General features: G+C 41.4%; 1 protein-coding gene across 6 annotated transcripts in view; it reads left to right on the forward strand.

The window, feature by feature from the left end:
* The window catches only part of PLEKHA7 (pleckstrin homology domain containing A7), a 437,534-nt gene that overhangs the window by 208,543 nt on the left and 206,353 nt on the right, over positions 1-22,638 (forward strand). For all 6 annotated transcript variants that reach the window (XM_033928326.1, XM_033928327.1, XM_033928328.1 and 3 more), the window contains one exon: positions 20,590-20,673. In XM_033928326.1, coding sequence (XP_033784217.1) covers positions 20,590-20,673 — 84 coding nt within the window. The remainder of the gene's footprint in view (positions 1-20,589; positions 20,674-22,638) is intronic.

Here is a 22,638-nt window from a genome sequence, read left to right on the forward strand (position 1 = left end):
AATGACGTCAAACTGACAAAAAGGTATGAAAATTGGGGGGGGAATGCTTTCTTTTGGCTCTGCGTATGCCGCACGCCACCTTGGGTGAATCTCTTCCTAAAGGTGGTTAATAAATCCCCCTTATGCTCCACACTGCAGAGAGGTTGAGAAGACTAAGGATATTGAATTGCCACAGACAACTAGATGGGAGGGACATACTGGCTAAATTGGTCAGAGCAATTATAGTGTAGCAGTACACACTATAATTATATAAACAGTCACTTTAAATTGTCCTTAGCCTCTGGGTATCAGCCTAATTAACACATCTAATTATACATAAACAACACCCTGACCTATTTATTGGTTGGCTATAATCCGTTATTCTAACAGTGATCTGTTTACCAGAAGACTGTAACTACTCTGACTGAATTTCAGTGCCATATTCCCTCTCCCATAAATTATATACACTTGTTCTCAGAACATATTTGTATCTATAAATGCTCAAAAATGTACTGATATAACAGCTGCATGTCTTTAATCATATTACTAAGAACATAAGAATAGCCTTACTGGGTCCATCAAACCCATTAGCCCGTTCTCACGGTGGCCAATCCAGGTCACTAGTACCTGGCCAAAACCCAAGGAGTAGCAACATTCCATGCTACCAATCCAGGGCAAGCAGTGGCTTCCCCCATGTCTTTCTCAATAACAGACTATGGACTTTTTCTCCAGGAACTTGTCCAAATCTTTCTTAAAACCAGCTACGCTCTTGCCACATCCTCTGGCAATGCGTTCCAGAGCTTAACTATTCTCTGTGTGAAAAAAAATTTGCTCCTATTGGTTTTAAGAGTATTTCCCTGTAACTTCATCGAGTGCCCCCTAGTTGATCCACTTGTACCCGTTCTACTCCACTTGGGTACTGTTAAGGCATCTTTCACCTATGGCCTGCGATGAATTTTGGTAAAACCTACGTACCTGTAATAGAAAGCCGGTTTAGTCAGAGGGTATTTAATGATGCCCCATTTTTTTTGTGGGATGCATAATGAAGATAGATGATGTTTTTACCTGTTTTTCACATAATAACAGAAATCATATGCGTATTGTACTAAACAATTGATTTCAGTGCGCTTGCAAATTTTTGGAAAGCTGCAAATAAGCTACGTTTTTTCTGAGTTGATTGTTGTGACTTGATGACCTATCTTTCATGTTGACAGCAAAGCAGGATAAAAATAATGCCAGCATGCAGTATAAATTGAAAATACAATTAAGCCTATATAAGTATAATTATATGTGAATAGAATTATAATAAACAAAAATTATTTTACAAAGCAGCTTCTCAGTAGCCCTATGACTGAATCCAAACACTATTGGATATAAGCCACCAGGATGGATTGTTGTATGGAACATTTGATCCAAATATTAGGGGTCAATAGCCCAGGGATATAAATAAGTCAAATAACCCAACGCAAAATGTAAACGCCTCATTTTATGTTTCTAAAGCACAAGACCTCGGCAGCGACTCGTTTCACGGGAAATATATCGCTCCATGACTCGCTGAAATCGTCAGCGGTCTTTCGAATAACTGCTTCTTAATAAACCTATGTAGACTTTTTAACACATGTTTAGAGAATCTCAATAAGTAATAATTATAGAATATTGATAATAGCTTTACTTAGCTTTGAAAGTGCATAATAATCACGGTCCAATGCCCGATGATGATTTCAGTGAGTCATGGAGTGATATACAGGGTGCCCAGAAAAATACTCCTTGATTTTAAATGGTTACAAAATCAAAACTTATTGGAATATATTTATAAATAAGATGACAGCAAATACAAGTCCCAAAAAGCACGGTTAGCAAGATCTTACACAATTACTTGCACTTTCACCCTTATAATCTGCAATTGGTGTAGAAGTTACAACCTTCAGACAATGCAACGGAACAAAATGACCAGGTGTTCCTCAAGTGGCCCCAGAGATCACCAGACATTACTGTTTGTGACTTTTTCCTTTGGGGGTATGTGAAAGACAGAGTGTACCTACCTCCACTACTTGCAACTATGGATGATCTGCAGGAACGCATCATAAGAACATAAGAAGCACCATCTCTGGATCAGACCTTCGGTCCATCAAGTCCGGTGATCCGCAAACGTGGAGGCCCTGCCAGGTGTACACCTGGCGTAATTTTAGTCACCCATATCCCTCTATGCCTCTCGTAAGTAGATGTGCATTTAGTTTGCTTTTGAATCCTAGGACGGTCGATTCCGTAATTACCTCCTCTGGGAGAGCATTCCAGGTGTCCACCACTCGTTGTGTGAAGCAGAACTTCCTGATATTTGTCCTGAACTTGCCCCCCCCTTAGCTTCATTCCGTGTCCTCTTGTCCGTGTCAAATTGGACAATGTAAATAATTTTTTCTGCTCTATTTATAAACGTGATCATTCGGGATATGCTTCGTAGAGTCTGGCCGGAGCTCGATTATCGATATTTGCCGAGGAACAGATGGGGGCGCACATCGAGTATATGTAATCAACAGATACCATATGAAACTTTATGAGCTGATGAAACTGTAGCCTCAAAGGTGAAAGAATATTCCAGTAAATTTGGGTTTTGTAACCATTTAAAATCAAGGCGTATTTTTGTGGGCTTCGCATGGAACATTTGGGCATGACCTGGTGAGCCATCGATTCTAGTTGTATGGAAGTGGAGAGACTCCAAGCTGCGCCTCAACTTGTTATTAAAATTTAAGTACTGCAGTTAGTAAGTATTTAAGTGCCCTCTACATTCAACGTATTGGTGCTGAAATGCCCTATCTGCTCCAACGTTCCACTTCTGGCCCTGGCTAGAGGTCCCGCAGCACGGCCTGCACAATCAGACCTGCTGCTTCCCCTCTGCTAGGCACCAGTGCCTGGTGCAGCTGGAGAAGAAAGGAGCATGTCCTGCATGGGGCCTCTCCCCATCCACCTCCCTGGGCAGCAGCAGTTGCAGTCGTGCCCACGCAAGCCCCCACCCCTGCAAGCAGCAACAGCTTTGAGGGGCAGATTACAGGGCGGGGGTACTGGTGCCATAATATGATAGAGAAGAGAAGCAGAGACAGGTGCCTCAGCAGCAGAAACATGAGATCCGGTCTTTGGCTCTCTTACCGGTACGTTGGTGTGATGAGAATGTAGCTGTGTATTTATTTATACTATTTTATAGCACTTACATCCTAAGTGGTTTACATTCAGGTACTTGAACATTTTTCCATGTCTGTAATGGGGGGGAGGGGGGGGATTAAGTGTCTTATCCAGGTTCACAAGGAGCAGCATGGGATTTGAACCCACAACCTCAAGGTATTGAGGCTGTAGCTCTAAATACTGCACCACACATTGAATGTAGAGAGAGAGAGAGAGAAGCGAACCAGCAGTAATGCTTAACACTGGGTGGAGGAAAGCACTAAGCTTCCTCTTCCCTAGTGCTTGACCCTTAACCGCATAAGCCTCGGACACTTATGATTTTAAGGTGTTTGAGGCTTGTGCAGATGAGGACGGAGCTTAGGCATTGGTGGAATAAGGCATTATGACATCACAGTCTGAGCTCTAGAATGTTGCTACTTAGGATTTTAAAGGGTTTGAGGCTTGTGCAGATGAGGACAGAGCTTAGACATTGGTGGAATGAGGCATTATGACATCACAATCTGAGCTCTGTCTAGAATGTTGCTACTTAGGATTTTAAAGGGTTTGAGGCTTGTGCAGATGAGGACTGAGCTTGCAGGAATGGGGCAGGGCAGGAAAAGAACTCGCCGGGACAGGACGGGAAAATGAGTTCCCACGGGGACGGGGAAAATTATGTCCCCATGTCATTCTCTACTTTATATAACTGTCATTGGGGGTATAGCGTATATCCAATTTTTCAAGTACCTTTCTTATTTCTAATCTTAATGTATATTTTCTGTAAACCGCTTAGAACCTAACGGATGTAGCGGTATATAAGAAATAAATTACATTACATTTACATTACATTACATTACATTACATCCTTGTAGAACTGGTACCTTTTTGCCTGCACAAAATCAAATTGGTAGGAATAAGAACTAAGTTTAACAGGGGCATTTAATAGGATTGTGGATTTGTTTGAATCAACATACAAAATGTTGATGGCAATGTATATAAATGAAATGGGAAACTAAACAAAGCAAAACCTTTTGGCCTGCATACCCCAAGTATTTAGTATTACCCATTTCGTGTCTGCAAGAAATCCAGCAAAATGTTTTGTATGTGTGACGATATAAATTTAAACTTAATGCCTAGTTAATACTGTTGTGTTACTTCAGACTTGTTCACAACTACCTAATCTAATCTAATCTAATCCTTAGGTTTGTATACCGCATCATCTCCACGTTCGTAGAGCTCAACGCGGTTTACAGTAGGAGAAATAGGAAGGAACTACAACAGAAGGTTAGAGGTAGAAGTGTGAAGAAAATTTAGAGAACTTGGGATGCCAAGATATAAGAGTTTCCTTGATTCCTAGGTTGGAGGGAGACTTACATTTTTTGAGAAAAGCCAGGTTTTCAGATGTTTGCGGAAAACTTGGAGAGAGCTCAAGTTCCGAAGGGGGGAGGTAAGGTTGTTCCAGAGCTCAGTGATTTTGAAGTGGAGGGAGGTCCCTAGCTTTCCTGTATGGGAAATGCCTTTTAGCGAGGGGAAGGATAGTTTTAATTTGTGGGAGGATCTGGTGGTATTAGGGTTTGAGGAATTCCAAGAATGAGGGATAAAGGGAGGGAAGATACCATATAGGATTTTGAAAGTTAAACAGGCGCATTTATAGTGGACCCTGTCCATGTTTCCAAGAATACAAACTGGCCATGGATCACTGGAGCTGCTCTTGAGAGTTATATGCAGATGTGTTCATGCATATTCATTAGAGATATCCTGAAAACCAGACTGGTTTGCAGCTCTCCGGGATTGCAGTTTGGCGCCCCTGCTGTGAAGTGACTTCGGGTTTGCAGCATGCACGCACTCGTGGGTTCTTTATTCATTAACCGTGCTTCTGCTTTCAGTGTCGGATCACTTCATGAATCATTTATCAGATCATGAATAATGTATGCCTTATTGAGTGATCTAGCGTTAAAATATAGACTTTGCAAATTTAAGTGTTGCCTAGTTTAAAAAAATGAGTAAACAGGGAGTGTTAACTAAAATTCAGTGCCTCATATTAAATGAACAACCCATCCTATTGAAAACAAACTCCATTTTCTAATCCATACCATCCTTTTCCTATAAAGTCATTCCCAGTAGTGTCTTCTTTAAAAGCAGAACCATTAATGCTCCAATAAACCGTATCAATGGGTTTTTAAAAAAAACTCCAACTTTCACCAATTAACCACACAGGTATTAGTTGTCCCATCACATTAGTCTAATCTAATCAACAATTTTGGGGTCACACTGGCCCAAATTCTCAAAGCTGCACTGAAAGGCAGTGGAAGGCACCCTCCCGCCCCCTAACTTAAGTTCTTTAAATGGTGATAAATGACACACTAATTGACTGCGTTGTTTAAAACCAATTACAATCTAATTTTTTAAAAAATGTAGGCGCTTACAGGCGCCTACAAACGATGGCGGTCAACTACCGTCCATAAAGGCACCTATCGGCGCCTACATCTAAAATAGGTGTGGTTTGTGCTGGGAGTTGATGTAGGCGCCGGTAGGCGTCTCTATGACATGATTCTCAACAAAAATAGGTGCTAGAAATGTAGGCCTGTCAAACCCTGGCCTACATTTCTGGTGCCTTCCTTTTGATGTAGCCGTGATTCTCTAAACGGCATCGTTGTATGATTGATATATGACCGGCACCACTATTTAGAGAATCTGACCCTTTGTGCCTGTCTGCGTCTAACTTTACCTTACTCAACTGGCTTGCAATTGAAACTACTGTATTGTAAATCCGATGTCTTCACTATTCTTCCCACTATGATAGATTCAACTTTATCTTTCACCAGTATATGCCTTAATAATCTGTTTACCTTATGTTACCGTTGTATCTCCAGAACAAATTGTGAAACTCTAGAATTGTAAGTTGCCTTGAGTTTTGCAATTTGTTTAGGAGATACAACGGTAATATAAGCTAAACAGATTATTAAGGTATATATTGGTGAAGGATAAAGTGGAGGAGAATGTGGCACAGTAGTTAGAGCTACAGCCTCAACACCCTGAGGTTTGGGGTTCAAACCTTGGGCAAGTCACTTAATCCTCCACTGTCCCAGGTACTTTAGACAGATTGTGAGCACCGGGACAGACAGGGAAAATGCTTGAAGTGCCTGAGTGTGGTTGTGAAACTACAAAAAGGTCCATATACAAGTCCCCAAGTCCTCACCCCCCCCCCCCGCTTCCCCCTAAAGTTGAATCTATCTTAGTGGGAAGAATAGTGAAGGCATTTAGATATACAATATAGTTGTTTCAATTGCAAGCCAGTTGAGTAAGATAAAGGAATACGCAGGTTATGAGGTAGGTCATTCTACACTTGAGTGATGTGATATTGTATAGCTTGCTGTGGCTGGTTGTGATTGTTCAGTGTCTCTGGTGTATATGTTATCAACCATAACCTTAATATAATCCTTTTAAGGCCACTCAAAGGCGCTTAGTATTGTGCATGACCTGTCCTTGGGTGTGCCATTTAATAAATATAGTAACATAGTAAAATACATAGTAAATGATGGCAGATAAAGACCTCAGCAGTCCATCCAGTCTGCCCATAAGTTATACTCATTAAAAAATACATGATTAGATTAACTTGTTTCTTCTTTGATATTTCTGGACCGTAGACTGTAAAGTCTGGTATTGTCCTAGGTTCCAAATGCTGAAGTTGCCGTCCAAGCTCACTCCAGCCTACCCGACCATCCCGTTGTTTGCAGGACATCTACCATAAAGTCTGGCCAGTAACATCCTCATATTCCATATTCGTGGAGTTCCCATTGATGCCCACCCCAGCCCATCCTACACCGAATCACCATATATGGAACACAGACTGCGCAGGTCTGTCCAATACCGGCCTTAGTTCTTTAATTTACATCCTTCATTTTCTAATTAGAGATCCTCTATTTTTATCCCACACTTTTTTGAATTCCATCACCGTTTTCCTCTCCACCATTTCCACCATGAATCATACCTAGATTTTAAGCAGGATTTAAGATCTTTAATAAATCCTGAATAGCAAGAATATAAGAATAGCCATACTTGGTCAGACCTTCTAGTCTAGTATCCTGCTTCTAACAGTGACCAATCCAATTCACAAGTACCTGGCAAAAACCCAAATAGTAGCAACATTCCGGAACCCCAACGAGTAGCAAGATTCCATATAGGATTTCAAAGGATAGTAAGATTCCAGAATCCTAAATAGTAACAACATTTTGGAACCCTAAACAGTAGCAAGATTCCAAGCAGAATCTCAAAGAGCAGCAAGATTCTGGAATCCCAAATAGTAGCAAGGTACTAAGCTACCGATCCCAGGGCAAGCAGTGGCTCAATAGCAGATTATGGACTTTTCCTTCAGGAACTTGTACTAACTAATTTTAAACCCATATATGTTAACTGCTGTTACCAAATCATCTGGCAATGAGTTCCAGATGTTAATTCTTTTATTATAAAATATTTCCTTCTATTGGAAAGAAATGGAAAACAAACGTGAAAATGTTATAATGCTCTTGTACCACTCTATGGTACGGCCGCACCTCGAATACTGTGTGGAGTTCTGGTTGCCGTATCTCAAAAAAGATATAGCAGAATTAGAAAAGGCACAGAGGAGGGCGACAAAAATGATAAAAGGGATGGGATGATTTCCCTATGAGGAGAGGCTAAAGCAGCTAGGGCTCTTCAGCCTGGAGAAGAGACGGCTCAGGGGTGAAATGACAGAGGTCTATAAAATAATGAAATACTTTTTTACAGAAAGGGTGATAGATGCATGGAACAGTCTCCCAGAAGAGGTGGTGGAGATAGAGACTGAATTCAAAAGGGCCTGGGATAGGCATGTGAGATCTCTCGGAGAGAGAAAAAGGTAATGGTTACTGCGGATGGTAGACTAGATGGGCCATTTGGCCTTTTATCTGCCATCATGTTTCTATGAGTGGAGTGGAAAGTATAGATGTGAATTGCTTGTTTACTCTTCCAAAAATGCAAGGACTAAGAGGTATGCAATAAGAACATAAGAATTGCAGCTGCTAGGTCAGACCAGTGGTCCATCGTGAACCAGCAGTCAAAGACCAGTTCCCTGAGACCAGCCCTAACTGCATACACTCCAGTTCAACAGGAACTTGTCTAACTTTGTCTTAAATCCCTGGAGGGTGTTTTCCCCTATAACAGACTCCGGAAGAGCGTTCCAGTTTTCCACCACTCTCTGGGTGAAGAAGAACTTCCTAACGTTTGTATGGAATCTATCCCCTTTTAACTTGAGAGTGCCCTTTCCCTACCTTGGAGAGGGTAAACAACGTAAGTCTATTCCCTTCATTATCTTGAATGTTTCTATCATGTCCCCTCTCAGTCTTCTCTTTTCAAGGGAGAAGAGGCCCAGTTTCTCTAATCTCTCACTGTACGGCAACTCCTGCAGCCCCTTAACCATTTTATTCGCTCTTCTCTGGACCCTTTCGAGTAGTATCGTGTCCTTCTTCATGTACGGTGACCAGTGCTGGACGCAGTATTCCAGGTGTGGGCGTACCATGGCCCGGTACAGCGGCATGATAACCTTTTCCTATCTGTTCGTGATCCCCTTCTTAAGCATTCCCAGCATTCTGTTCGCCCTTTTTTGCTGCTGCTGCGCATTGCGCAAATGGTTTCATCGACTTGTCGACCAGAACTCCCAAGTCTCTTTCCTGTGGGGTCTCTCCAAGTACTGCACCGGACATCCTGTATTCGTGATTAAGATTTTTTTACCGACATGCATCGCCTTACACTTATCCACGTTAAACCTCATTTGCCATGTCGTGGCCCATTTCTCGAGCGTGTTTATGTTGCAGGTCTTCGCAATCCTCCTGCATCTTCACTACTCTGAATAACTTTGCATCGTCTGTAAATTTAATCACCTCACTCGTCGTACCAATTTCCCGGTCATTTATAAATATGTTGAAGAGCACGGGTCCAAGCACCAATCCCTGCGGCACTCCACTCGTGATGCTTTTCCAGTCCAAGTATTGTCCATTTACCCCCACTCTCTGTTTCCTATCTGCCAACCAGTTTTTAATCCACATGAGTATTTCACCCTTGATTTCATGGCTCGCAATTTTTTGATGTAGTTGTTCATGCAGGACCTTGTCGAACGCTTTCTGAAAATCCAGATATACAATGTCGACTGGCTCGCCCTTGTCTATCTGCCTGTTTACTCCCTCGAAGAAGTGCAGCAAGTTTGTCAAGCAAGATCTCCCCTTGCTGAAGCCGTGCTAGCTGGTCCTCAACAGATTGTGTCTGTCAAGGTGATCAATGATGCAGTCCTTTATCCATCCAATGGGATGGATTATTGTATTGAACAATCCTTAAAAATATTAGGAGTCACTTTAGATAAAATCTTACACTGGAGAAACATTCTGACTTAGTATTTAAGAAGAGTATCTCGGTACTTTGGAAACTTCGCACCATAAAAAAGTACTTCAATGATGCCTCTTTTCGTTTGTTAGTACAATCTTCCATTCTGAGTATTCTTGATTATTGTAACATCATATATTTGGGCCCCTTTAAGAAAATTACCAGGAAATTAAGGATGGGTCCAGAATACAGCCGTCCGTCTCATTTTTGGCTTGAAGAAATGGGAACGTAGGGAGAGAGGAGACATGATCGAGATGTTTAAGTATATTACCGGCCGTATCGAGATAGAAGAGATTCTCTTTCTCAAAGGACCCTCAGCCACAAGAGGGCATCCGCTCAAACTCAGGGGCGGGAAATTTCATGGCGACACCAGGAAATATTTCTTCACCGAGAGAGTGGTTGATTCTTGGAACGAGCTCCCGGTGCAGTTGATCGAGGCAAACAGCGTGCAAGAATTTAAGAGCAAATGGGATGCCCATATGGGATGCCCATGTGGGATCCCTTAGAGCACAGGTGTCAAAGTCGGTCCTCGAGGGCCAGAATCCAGTCGGGTTTTCAGGATTTCCCCAATGAATCTGCATGAGATCTATTTGCATGCACTGCTTTCAATGCATATTCATTGGGGAAATCCAGAAAACCCGACTGGATTCCGGCCCTCGAGGAGGGACTTTGACACCCCTGCCTTAGAGGGTTAAGCCAAGGGAACCTGTCACCAGGAGTGGGATCCCTAGGATAGTAGACTTGGGGGTGGGTCAGTAGAGTGGGCAGACCTGATGGGCTAATGCCCTTATCTGCTGTCATCTTCTATGTTTCTACCCCTTTCTTTCAAAAGTTACATTGGTTGCCATTGGAATCCAGAGTTCTTTTCAAGTTCTCATGTATCTGCTATAAAACAGTATTTGGTATGTCACCGAATTATCTTAACCCTCACTTAACTTTGAGTTATAATAATAAGAGCTCTCATAGAATACATTTGTTTGCTTTTCCTTCATTAAAATTATATCATTATAAAAGGTTCTTTGAAATAATCTTTTCTTTTCAGGCAGCTAAACCAAATTCATGGCTCGCCTAAATTGTGCTTGATGCCTCTTCTTATCTTGATTTTAGAAAGCAGATTAAAACTCAGTTATAACAGACTGAGTTCTTAATATATTTTATATTTTTTATTATTATAATCTTTTAAGATTGTTTTACCCTCCTTTCATGGCATGTATGTATTTTTCTTATATTATATGCATATAACTTGTTGAATTCAATGATTTGCATTGTTTGTATTTCTATTAATTGTTGTGAACTGCTTAGAACTTCCTGGGTATGGCGGTATACAAAATAAAATTATTATTATTATTAGCACCTCTACCATCTTTCCTGGTACTGAGGTTAAACTCACTGGTCTGTAGTTTCCCGGATCTCCCCTCAAACCTTTCTTGAAGATCCGCGTGACATTTGCCACTTTCCAATCTTCCAGTATCCTTCCCGATTTAATCGACAGATTGGCTATTAGTTGAAGCAGTTCAGCTATATCCCCTTTCAGTTCCTTGATTACCCTCGGATGGATGCCATCCGGTCCCGGGGATTTATCGTTTTTGAGCCTATCAAATCGGCCTGCCTACCTCTTCTAGACTGACTGTCAACCCTGTCAGTTTCCTTGTTTCCTTCGTATAGCCTGTCGGCTTCCGGTATGTTGTACATATCCTCTTCGGTAAGTAGAGATGCAAAAAATGTGTTCAGTTTGTCGGTGATGGCTTTGTCCTCCTTTAACACTCCCTTTATCCCATGGTCATCCAACGGCCCCATCGCTTCCTTCGCAGGTCGTTTCCCCTTAATATATCGAAAGAATAGCTTGAAGTTTTTCACCTCCTTGGCTATTTTTTCCTCATTGTCTCTTTTGGCCTTTCTTACCGCCTTGTGGCACCTGCTTTGATATTATTTGTGCGTTTTTGTCCGTTTTTGACCTTTTCCATTCCTTAAACAAAGTCTTCTTTTCTCTGATCGCTAAGTAGTAGATTTAAAACAAACTGGAGAAAATATTTCTTCACACATGTAATTAAACCTTAGCATTTATTGCTGGAGAATGTGATGAAAGGCTTGATGGACCGTCGGTCTGTCCCAGTATGGCAATTCTTTTGTTATGTCTCCTGGCCTTCGTAGGTTTTGATGGAGTAAAACATCAATTCACAAAATACACTTCTCAGTTGCTTTATCAGGCAGTGTGGTGCCTATTATAATTTCCTTTGGTTTATAGATGCCTTTGTGTATGTCAGGGGGGCAGAGTTGCTCTTCTAGAGAACTCAGGATGTAATGACTTTTGGCACAGATAAAACTTGACAGTCTCACCTAAGCAGACAAACTAGAAATTCTGTTCTCCCCTGAAGCATGCTGTAAATTGCTCACTGCAGAGAAGAGGGCTTTCTTTTAATGTGAGTTACTACACATTCTCTTCATGTGTAACGGAAGCCTTTTTGTGGAGTGCCTTTGATCTGCAGAAAGCTATAAAGTGTGGCCTTGAGTGTGGATGGTGGAAATATAAAACAGAGTACCATCTAGAAAGGAGTTACAGTCGTAAGCCACTTGGGCTGCGACTTTCTCATGTGCGGGCCCAGCAGAGTGCAATAAACTCCCGGGTTATATACATCAGCAAGGAAATCTCACTTCATTTAAACGTTTGTTGAAACGTCACCTTTTTTTGCCAAATGAAATATGGGGGCTAAGAGAGAAGACAATATAGTTCCACAACTTGAATGTATAAATGATATAAAGAGACAGGGGTGGGTATGTGAGGGTGGGGCGGGTTGTTTTTGATGTGTATGTATGTGTTTTGTAATGTGTGTGTGTGTGTGTGTAGGGGGGGGGGGAGATTAGAACCCGCTTTGTATAAAGCAGGATATAAATAAAAACCATAAACCAATGGTCTCAAACTCAAACCCTTTTCAGGGCCACATTTGGGATTTGGAGGGCCTCAGAAAAAAATAGTTAATGTCTTATTAAAGAAATGACAAGGTAAATCTTTCCTTTTGGCTAAGTCTTAATAATAATATTGTCATTAGAGATAAAGAGACATATGAGCAAGAAACTGTTTCATTTTACATTTGTGATTATGATAAACATACCGAGGGCCTCAAAATAGGACCTGGCGGGCCGCATGTGGCCCTCAGGCTGCGAGTTTGAGACCACTGCCATAAACCATAAATTGTAGTCGATTTTGGGTTTTTTTTTTTTTTTTTTTGCGCTACATGATTTTTTGCAGAGAACTTTCCTAAATAGGACTTTCAGTATACAGTATAGAGCAGGGATCTCAAAGTCCCTCCTTGAGGGCCGCAATCCATTTGGGTTTTCAGGATTTCCCCAATGAATATGAATTGAAAGCAGTGCATGCACATAGATCTCATGCATATTCATTGGGGAAATCCTGAAAACCCGACTGGATTGCGGCCTTTGAGGAGGGACTTTGAGACCCCTACTCTAGATAAGGGGTGTCAAAGTCCCTCCTCGAGGGCCGCAATCCAGTCGGGTTTTCAGGATTTCCCCAATGAATATGCATTGAAAGCAGTGCATGCACATAGATCTCATGCATATTCATTGGGGAAATCCTGAAAACCCGACTGGATTCTGGCCCTCAAGGAGGGACTTTGAGACCCCTGGTATAGAGCATGAACTAAGTGCATGCATAGGTAGAAGGGATGTATCCAGCCATGCTGCAAACAAACGTGGAAAACTGCTCCAATTCCTTTTCAAAAAGTAAATGCCAGTTTAATTAGAGTTCAACAGGTTTAAAAATATGACAAATAATGATATAACAGTTCTGGTGTCCATATTGGTTCGGAAGATTGTCATAGGTTCTGGTACCTTTAAATTATACCAGTGTAAGATTGAACCAGTGGTGGTGTAATTCATCACTTTTCAGGACCATGAGTTTGTTCCTTAGATGTCATATTTAGAAAACATAATAGACGGTAGAAATTCTTCCCCCTTTGGATCAAATATTAACTGGACAACTTCAGTTTTCTTCAAGGTTGAGACAGCTTCTGTTTCCATTTGGGAAACATATAGATACATGGCTGGGCTTTTTAAAACACATTTCAAATGCTGCACTTATTCCATGTCAAAGTATGTTGGCTTCATAAATTTTGCTTGGATTTCTTGACATAACTTGCTACAAACTACAAATTAAACTCAAAATACACAGACAAAACAAGAACTTCCAAGATTTGCTACACTAAAACGTTCCAATCAGTATTTCCCTGTGATAGTGTGAGCAAGTGTTTGAGCTTTTGACCTTTAAAAACACACAACCAGAAAGATGAATTAAGAGAGATTAAACAGGACTTAACTTCTACTATAAGTAATATCGAAAAAGTAGATAAAGAGTGTGCAGGTGTAAAGCAAATCCAGGAAATGTTGATAAAAGATAACGTTAATTTAAGGAGGAAATTGGAAATGATGGAAAATAATTATCGCTCTAATAATTTATGTTTGTTGAATTTTCCTAAGGTTCCATCTGTAACAACAAGAGAAATGATAAGGAGATATTTTATCGCGATTTTGAATTTCACTGAGGAATCTATACCCCCTCTCACACAAGTTTCAAGTTTATTAAAAATGTGTTGTACACGCAATGTCAAATACTTCAATGCGTATGACAATTTAAAATTGGGAAACAAGCAATAAAACAACTTTATACAAATAAACATACAGGCCCTGATTCTGCAAAGTGCCGTCCTGATTTTAGGCAGCTGTAGGCGTCCTACAGCTGTCTAATCAACCAATCGGGATGCATGTTTTTTTTTAAAAATGCTCCCCAGGCAGGCCGCCTATATTGAAGGCGCCTCCGGGAGCCTAGGGAGGCCCGCAAGACGCCTAAGGGCCTTAGGCGAACCTAGGCGGCCCGACGCGTCTCCCTAGTAGAAGAAGAGACGCTTAAAATGTAGGCCAGCAAAATGCTGGCCTACATTGTAAACAGACGTGGCCACTATACTTATCGTGGCAAGGGATCTCCCTGCCGCGATAAGTGTAGCGGCTGCGTCTAATCTAACCCGATTCTGTAACCGGCATCTGTAACATGGACGCCGGTTACAGAATCGGGGTTAGTGTAGGCCCGATTCTGTATAGGACACCTCTCTCGGGCATCCTATACAGAATCAGGGCCACAGTGTATACGTACAAAGAATTACCAGTACAAAAGGAAGAGATACTTGCCAATAAAAGAGCATTGGGTCAAGTTCAACAAGAAATACAATTGGATATAACAACTAACGGCCCCGAAGCCCTTTAAATCTCTTTGGGCTTTGGGGCCGCTAACGCGGCTTTGTAAAAGAGGTCCTATATTAGAAACTTCAGATATGGATATGGTGAAACCTGCAACCTTTTTAAAAACGGTGGCCTTATTGTCGGATAAGAATTGGATTAGGAAAACTTATTTTTTTCAAAAAATAGACAGAGAGAATTTCTCAGATTTAAAATACAAATATTTCCAGACGTATCAAGAGAAACCCAGAAACGGAGACGCCAATTTTAGATTTTGAAACCCGGAGTAACTTCAGTTGGAGACATTTGATTCCTTGTAAGTGCATAGTGAGACATAGGGCTCCTTTTTACAAAGGTGCGCTAGCGCTTTTAACGCACGCACTTGATTAGCGCGTGCTATAGCGCAAGCTAGCTGAAACTCTACCGCCTGCTCAAAATGAGGCGGTAGCGGCTAGCGCGCGTGGCAATTTAGCGCTATTCCGTGCGTTAAGGCTCTAGCGTGGCTTTGTAAAAGGAGCCCATAGTTCTCAGAAATATGTATTTTTTGATCCGACTCAACTAACTCATTTTTTTATCTTTAAAATGCCTTGAAAGGATAAATTAATGTATTTTGACTCCCAGCCCAGCTACCAGATATATTGCTTTGTATCTAATTTGTATCTAAATCCTATAATCACTCATAAGTAAACCCTGGGATCCTAATGTTGAGGACTTGAGATTGTTTAAGTTATGATATATGTGTATCAGTTTATTTTCCTTTAACTATGTGAATCTTATACAGTCTTTTCTGTACAAGATGTTTTAATGTTTGATGATTTGTTTCAAATTTAATAAATAAAACAATCCCCCCCCCCACACACAAACAAACCACACAGCCAAACCACATTTAAAGGCAGCCAAGCAATGCATTATTCATCTTCCTTCTCAAGCCAGAAGTTTAGGTTCAGTCTAAGGCCAAAGCTTGGCCCCTACCAGTCCAAACTCAAAAGGTTCTCTTGTAGTCTCCGTCACCGAGGCCTACCCTAACTGTAATGCTTCAGACCTCTCTTAGCAGGCCTTAGCATTCCCTCAGCTCTCACCGGCAGGAGCCCAGAACGGGTTTCAATGGTCTTCCTCGCCCCGACACCAACTACCACCAGATCAGCCCACAGACATAAACTATCCTTCCCCTCTCTACACAGCATCCTCCACAAAGGTAAACTGGGTAGATTCCTCCTCTCCAAAATCACCGGCCTCTGGAACGATCTCACTGTCCCGCTGCGGAACCTGGGCTCCCTCCAACTATTCCGAAAACAACTGAAAACCTGGCTTTTCTCTTCTCCTGATTACATCCCCTCTTTTTATGCTTTGTAAACTCTCTCTCTTCTCTCTTCCTATATTTTTTAAGCTTTGTAAACCGTGTCGAGCTCCACTTCCGTGGAGAAGATGCGTTATATAAACTTAAGGCTTAGTTTAGTTTAGTTTACATAGAGTATCTGAGACAAAACAGCTTGGCCGTAGATTAGTTAAGACAGATAACAACAAGGCTATAGATTTTGGAGGCTTCTCTCAACTACATGTTTCCACGATGCCCTTGACTTTCCCTTACTCAGCAATTGTTAGAGTTCTTTTCTTACCTTTTGTTGCTGTTTATTTTAAATCACTTTGCCCTTTTGTTTGATAAGGCAGTTTATCAAATGTTAATAGACTGTAAACTGTATCTTCCTTGATTCACAGCACAGTTCTTATATTATAAATATGGTCACCAACCTTCCCTCACCAGAGGCTTTTTACATTGATTTCACCTCATTTTTCACCTTCGTTGAGCTTCTTTTGTACTTACCTTTATTCTTTTTATTCACTTATTTACTTTAGTTTTATTAACTCATCACTTCACTAGTTCAATTTGATTTATTCTTGCACCACATTATATTTTGTGCATGATGTCACACACATCTTTAGATCCACCATAATATATATTCTATCTTTTTGTTTACATATGATTTCATTGTACCCTATTAGTCATAGGACCCCTGAGGAAGATATTTTGTCGAAACGCAGACAGTGTTGGGTCCTGTGATACCAGCGGACTAGGTCCTTTAGGTTTTTAGGTGGATTATTTCATTTTTATGTGGATTGTTTTATTGTACAATTGGAACTTTGATTCTTCTATTGAAGTCCATCTCGGGATCATCATCACTCCACAGTGTTTTCTTGGTTTTTCTTGGACTTTCTTCTCTGTGGATTTCCTGGGGTCGATTATCTCTGGTTTGTCTCTTCCTTGATCTGGGCCACCTCCCTCCTGCCTAGGCTTTCTAAGCTCTGTTAAGATGGTCTAGACCAGGGGTAGGCAATTCCGGTCCTCAAGAGCATGAGCCAGGTCAGGTTTTCAGGATAGCCACAATAAATATGCATGAGATAGATTTGCATCTCAAGGAGGCAGTGCATGCAAATCCATCTCGTACATATTCATTGTGGATATCCTGAAAACCTGACCTGGCTCTGGCTCTCGAGGACCGGAATTGCCTACCACTGGTCTAGGCTAGGGAAAATGTGCCTTAGGTGATCTAGGTTAGACCAGTGGTTCCCAACCCTGTCCTGGTGGACCACCAGGCCAATCAGGTTTTCAGGATCACCCTAATGAATATGCATGGAGCAGATTTACATGCCGCTCACTTCCATTATATGCAAATCTCTCTCATGCATATTCATTAGGGCTAGCCTGAAAACCCGACTGGACTGGTGGTCCTCCAAGACAGAGTTGGGAACCACTGGGTTAGACTAAGCACTTCCTCACTCTTTCCTTTCTGGCCTCTTTAAGGTCTCTGTTCCCATATGCTTTACAACATTAAGATTCAGATTCCCAGACCTTGAGGGCCATCAACAGGTCACATTTTCAGAATATTTATTTATTTTTACACTTTTATTCCACGCTATCAATTTGTTTCTTAGTGGATTACAAAATAAATGTACATAAAAAACAATAATAATAATCCTTTCTTTGTTTACTTTAACAATCTGCCAGTTCAGAGCAGCTTATAATAAGAAACCAATATAATATTGGGAATTTACAATATCAATAAATAAAACATCACACTATACTTATTACATAAACTTGTCTTTAGTTGAAATCTAAAACCTAAATATGATGCATTGACAGAACAGTGTTCTTGAAGATCTCTCCAAAATGGTACAGCCTGAAATGCAAATAACTTAACTTAGCGCCGCTTTGTCTGACCACAAATTGAAGGAAACGCAAAATGGTCAGTATTACGAGTTACCTTTAATAAAACTGCAAAACAAAATCATTCTAGAAGGTATGATGGAAATGGCCTGTGATAAACCTTATAAAGAACGCAAGCAAATTGACTTGGAAGCCAGAGAAACTGCTGATAATGCCGTTCAATATTCATTGTATGTAAATTTATCTCATGCATGTTCATTTTTGGCCCAAAAATCTTGTCCTATATTCGAGTATATACGGTAACTTTACCTTTGGTTCGTTTAGTTCGATTGGCTTCAACTCGTAATTCTGCCTTTTATGCCTCTGTTCCTAGTTTATGGAATTCTCTTCCGATTGAGATTCACTCTGAACTTGCCTACCCAAAATTTAGGGGGTCTCGTGAAGATAACATCTTTTTGGTTTAGCTTTTTCTTTAAAATATAGTTGAAGGTGGGGGTCCATTCTAAGACTAGTTTTTATTTTAATTTAATTTTTTTGTTTGTTTTGTTTTTGTTTTTAATGGTGTCTGAATTCAAAAGGGCCTGGGACAGGCACGTGGGATCTCTCAGAGAGAGAGAAAGAGATAATGGTTACTGCGGATGGGCAGATTTGGTTCATAGACAAAAGCGCGCGATGACAAAGGCGCGCCGACAACCCAGCACAGACAACTGAGCGCAAGGTGGAAGCGCGCCGAAGAAAAACAGTATTTTAAGGGGCTCCGACGAGGGGTGTTGGTGGAGAACCCCCCCCCCACTTTACTTAACAGAGATCGCACCGGCGTTGTGGGGGTTTGGGGGGTTGTAACCCTCCTCATTTACTGGAAACTTAACTTTTTCTCTCTTTTTTAGGGAAAAAGTGAAGTTTTCAGTATAATGTGGGGGTTTATATCCCCCCAAACCCCCCACAATGCCAGCGCGACCTCTGTTAAGTAAAGTGTGTGGGGGGGGGTTTCCCCCTCACCCACCCCTGTCGGAGCCCTTTAAAATCGTTTTTCTTCAGCGCGCTTCCGCCTTGCGCTCAGTTGTTTGTGCGCCTTTGTCGTCGTGTGCTTTTTGACCTGTCACCGGCAGATTTAGATGAGCCATTTGGCCTTTATTTGCCATCAAGTTTCAATGTTTCTTTCTTTTAAATATTTGTAAACCATGCTGATGCTAAAAGTGTGGTCAAAAATCTTTAATAAACATAAGCCAAGCTTTGCCACAGTGAGTTCTTTCATATGATTATACAGTATAAGCTATAAATGATACTATTTTAGATCAGTAAGCATTGACATTGCTACTCTCCTGCTATTTGTGACATCATAAGCATGAAAGCTTTTGTATTTTAGCATATTAAGTCTTTCCGTGTTCTGTACTATGAAACAAGGTGCTTTGTTCTGAACTCGGGAAGCTTAGTTTTGAGATATTTTTAATTATGTGGCAGTGGCATATCCATTTTGGGCTCAGACCCATCCAGCAGGGATGTGGCTAGTGAGGATCCCCGAGCCCCTCCTGGCATCTCTCTCTCCAGGAGATGGTGGGGGGCCTCCATTCCACGGATCCTTCCCCCATCCCCAATACCTTTCTGTGCTTTAGTTCTTCACCAGCACTGAAAAGCAACCCCTTTCCCCTACGGATGCCGGTTCGTGCTTTCCCTCTAATGCAACTTCCTGTTTGCGGGATTAGGAAGTAGCAGGAGAAGAAAGGCTAAGAGTCAATGTGAGCAAGGGGGGACGACATAACTGGATTTAAAGTGGGGATTTAATGATATTGGAATTTGTCTTTTATTAGGTATATTAATAATTGATGCATTATTGATGTCTTTTGATGCTGTATTTATTTGCAAGTTTTGTATCCTAAGGGCTGTAATGCGATTTTAAGTTGGATTTCTTAATTCGGATTTTTATTTAGTCAAATAATGAGAGTATCATTGGGTAGAGAGCACTATTGGGTGGGAAGGGGTGGGTATGGAGAGGGATGGTAAAGGTTCAAACTCATATAGATAAAGTGGGGGGTTTATTGATATTGGAATTTGTCTTTTATTATGTTTATTAATAATTGATGCATTATTGATGTCTTTTGATGCTGTATTTATTGTATTTGATGATATTTGCATCAATAAAAACTGTTTGAATCTAAAGGTACTAGGGAGAGTCAGGGGAGTGGTGTTAGTGACCCTAATCACATCTAAATTTAGGGACACCCATGATGATTATGCATGTTGGCACACAGATGATATAGAACTGATGCCCAGAACTAGGTATTGGTGACTTAAATTTATGGAACAGCCTCTCCTAAAACACCTGTGAAGTTTATAAGATGCCAGCTTAGTAGAGCTTATATCTTTCATGTCTTTCAGAACCCCTAGGGTAAATTACAAAGGTTAAATGAATTCCCGTTCTTCATGCTAGTAAATTATGCATTGTGGATCTTTCACAGAGGCTCAGTTTTGCTTGGTTGGCATCTCTCGAGCACCCCAGAAATGTCAGATTCAGCATGCTGGTGAGAAAATGAATAAGAACCATGCTTTCTGTTTTGCATTTTTTCCCCCTTGTGTGTTATACAGTGTGCGATCTTGCAGGTTTATAGAACCTGGCTTTGAAAACATGATTCTAAATTAGTCAAAATTTTACTGTTTTGCAGTCACAACCAGAAAACGACAACATTTAGGCATCCTGTGACAGGACAGGTTTCACCTGAAAATCTGGATTTTGATATACAAGAAGAGTAAGTACAATTGCTTTTTCTAGTTGCAATTTTGAATGCATAGACAAAAAGGCTGCAAACTTTCTTCTAGCAGTTATAATAGAGAATGCTTTAGCTCAGGGGTATCCTCAAGGGCCACAATCCAGCCAGGCTTTCAGGTTTTCCACAATGAATATACATGAGATTTCTATGTATGAATTGTCTTCATTGTATGCAAATAGATCTCATGCATATTCATTGTGGAAATCCTGAAAACCCAACCTGGTGAGGGCTAAGGTTAGCCATCCCTGCTTTTGGTTGACAATAGAAGCTAGAATAGTTTTCAAATTTGGTTGTGTATGTTTTAAGGCCTTGAATGGACTTTTACCCAGCTATGTTTTAGATTGCTTAAACTTTGCTTTTGGAAAACACTTAGGTACATGTGATACGACTTTTTGATTTTCCATCGGTAAAGAGATGTATTTATAAATGATTTCTTAGTAAATCTTTGGCATATTTGACAGCTGTGTGGGACAAACAAGTTAGTACAGTCAAACCTCGGTTTGCGAGTAACCCGGTTTGCGAGTGTTTTGCAAGACGAGCAAAACATTCTCGCAAAATGTGTCTCGCAAACTGAGTGTTGACTCGATTTGCGAGCACCCCCCGATAACCGGCATCGCTCCCCCCCCCGCTCGCAAAGGGCCCCCTCCCGCTCGAATCGGCACCCCCCCCCCGCGAGAACAGGAACCCCCTGCCCAACCAACTTTAACTCACCCCCCCCTTTGGCACCGGCATGCAGCTCACAAGTGCCGGTGCCGCTTGAAGATCTTTTTCCCAGTCTCTGCCGGCTTTGAGAATGTCGGCGAGAGGGAGAATTAGAAGGGCTTGAGCATGCGCAGATGCATGCTCAAAGCCGGCAGAGACTGGGAAGAAAAAGATCTTCAAGCGGCACCGGCACTTGTGGGCTGCGTGCCGGTGCCAAAGGGGGGGGTGAGTTAAAGTTGGTCGGGGGGGGTGCCGATTCGAGCGGGGGGGGGGGCCTTTGCGAGCGGGGGGAGCAGTTCTCGTGCCGATGCCAGACGGGGGGGGGGGGTGAGTTAAAGTTGGTCGGGCGGGGGCTGCCGGATCACACGGGGGGGGGGACTTTGCGAGCGGGGGGGGGGGGAGCAGCGCCCTGGCCTCGGGGGGGTGGGGTGGGGGGGGAACTTGGGGAAACTTGCTTTGATAAACGAGCATTTTGGATTACGAGCATGCTCCTGGAACAGATTATGCTCATAATCCAAGGTACCACTGTACTTATATATAAATCTTAACCTCTTCCCTAGTTCTTAGAAAATCGTTGAAAACCCACTTGTTTGGTAAATATTTTGATTCATTTATTATGATCATACTACATATGGTTAGTATCTCTTAGCTGTTAACCGCACTAAGCCGCAAGGTAACATAAGAATTTATGAATAGTAACTGGGAGATAATGGAAAATCTGGAAATATTGAAATTTGATACTGAGGTTGTACCTATTTGCATTGTCCTGTTTTGCTCTTTGATGTGGTGGTCAGACATACTGTGTTCTTTACAACTGTTCTTTGTTCAGCATTTCCAATAAACGTGATCTTAAACATAAGCAGATTCTGGCTGCTTAGGAACAGCTTTCATCCTGCTCAAGCCCATCTGATCTTAAGGCTTTCTTTAAAATTGAAATGTAGCATCCTGTTAGAGATTGTGAAGTACGTCAGACTGTTGATGAATTATATAGGGTGATGTCATGGTGAGATGCCAGGAAAGAATCGAACTGGGGTCAACTAGAGAAGGCAGAACAACTTTAGAACTAGAATTGCCGGGGTAAAATTAGATGGTTTGCATGTATTGACCGAAGGCAGAAAAAAGGACTGGTGAGAAGCAGGAAAAAGAGTACTGCAGAGAACTGAGCTTTTTGTCTTCTCCTCCTAACAGAGGAGATACGTTGAAACTCACATTTAGAAATAAAACTCAAGTATGTATTAACCA

The sequence above is a fragment of the Geotrypetes seraphini genome, chromosome 19 (assembly GCF_902459505.1).
Source record: "Geotrypetes seraphini chromosome 19, aGeoSer1.1, whole genome shotgun sequence".
Lineage (NCBI taxonomy): Eukaryota > Metazoa > Chordata > Amphibia > Gymnophiona > Dermophiidae > Geotrypetes > Geotrypetes seraphini.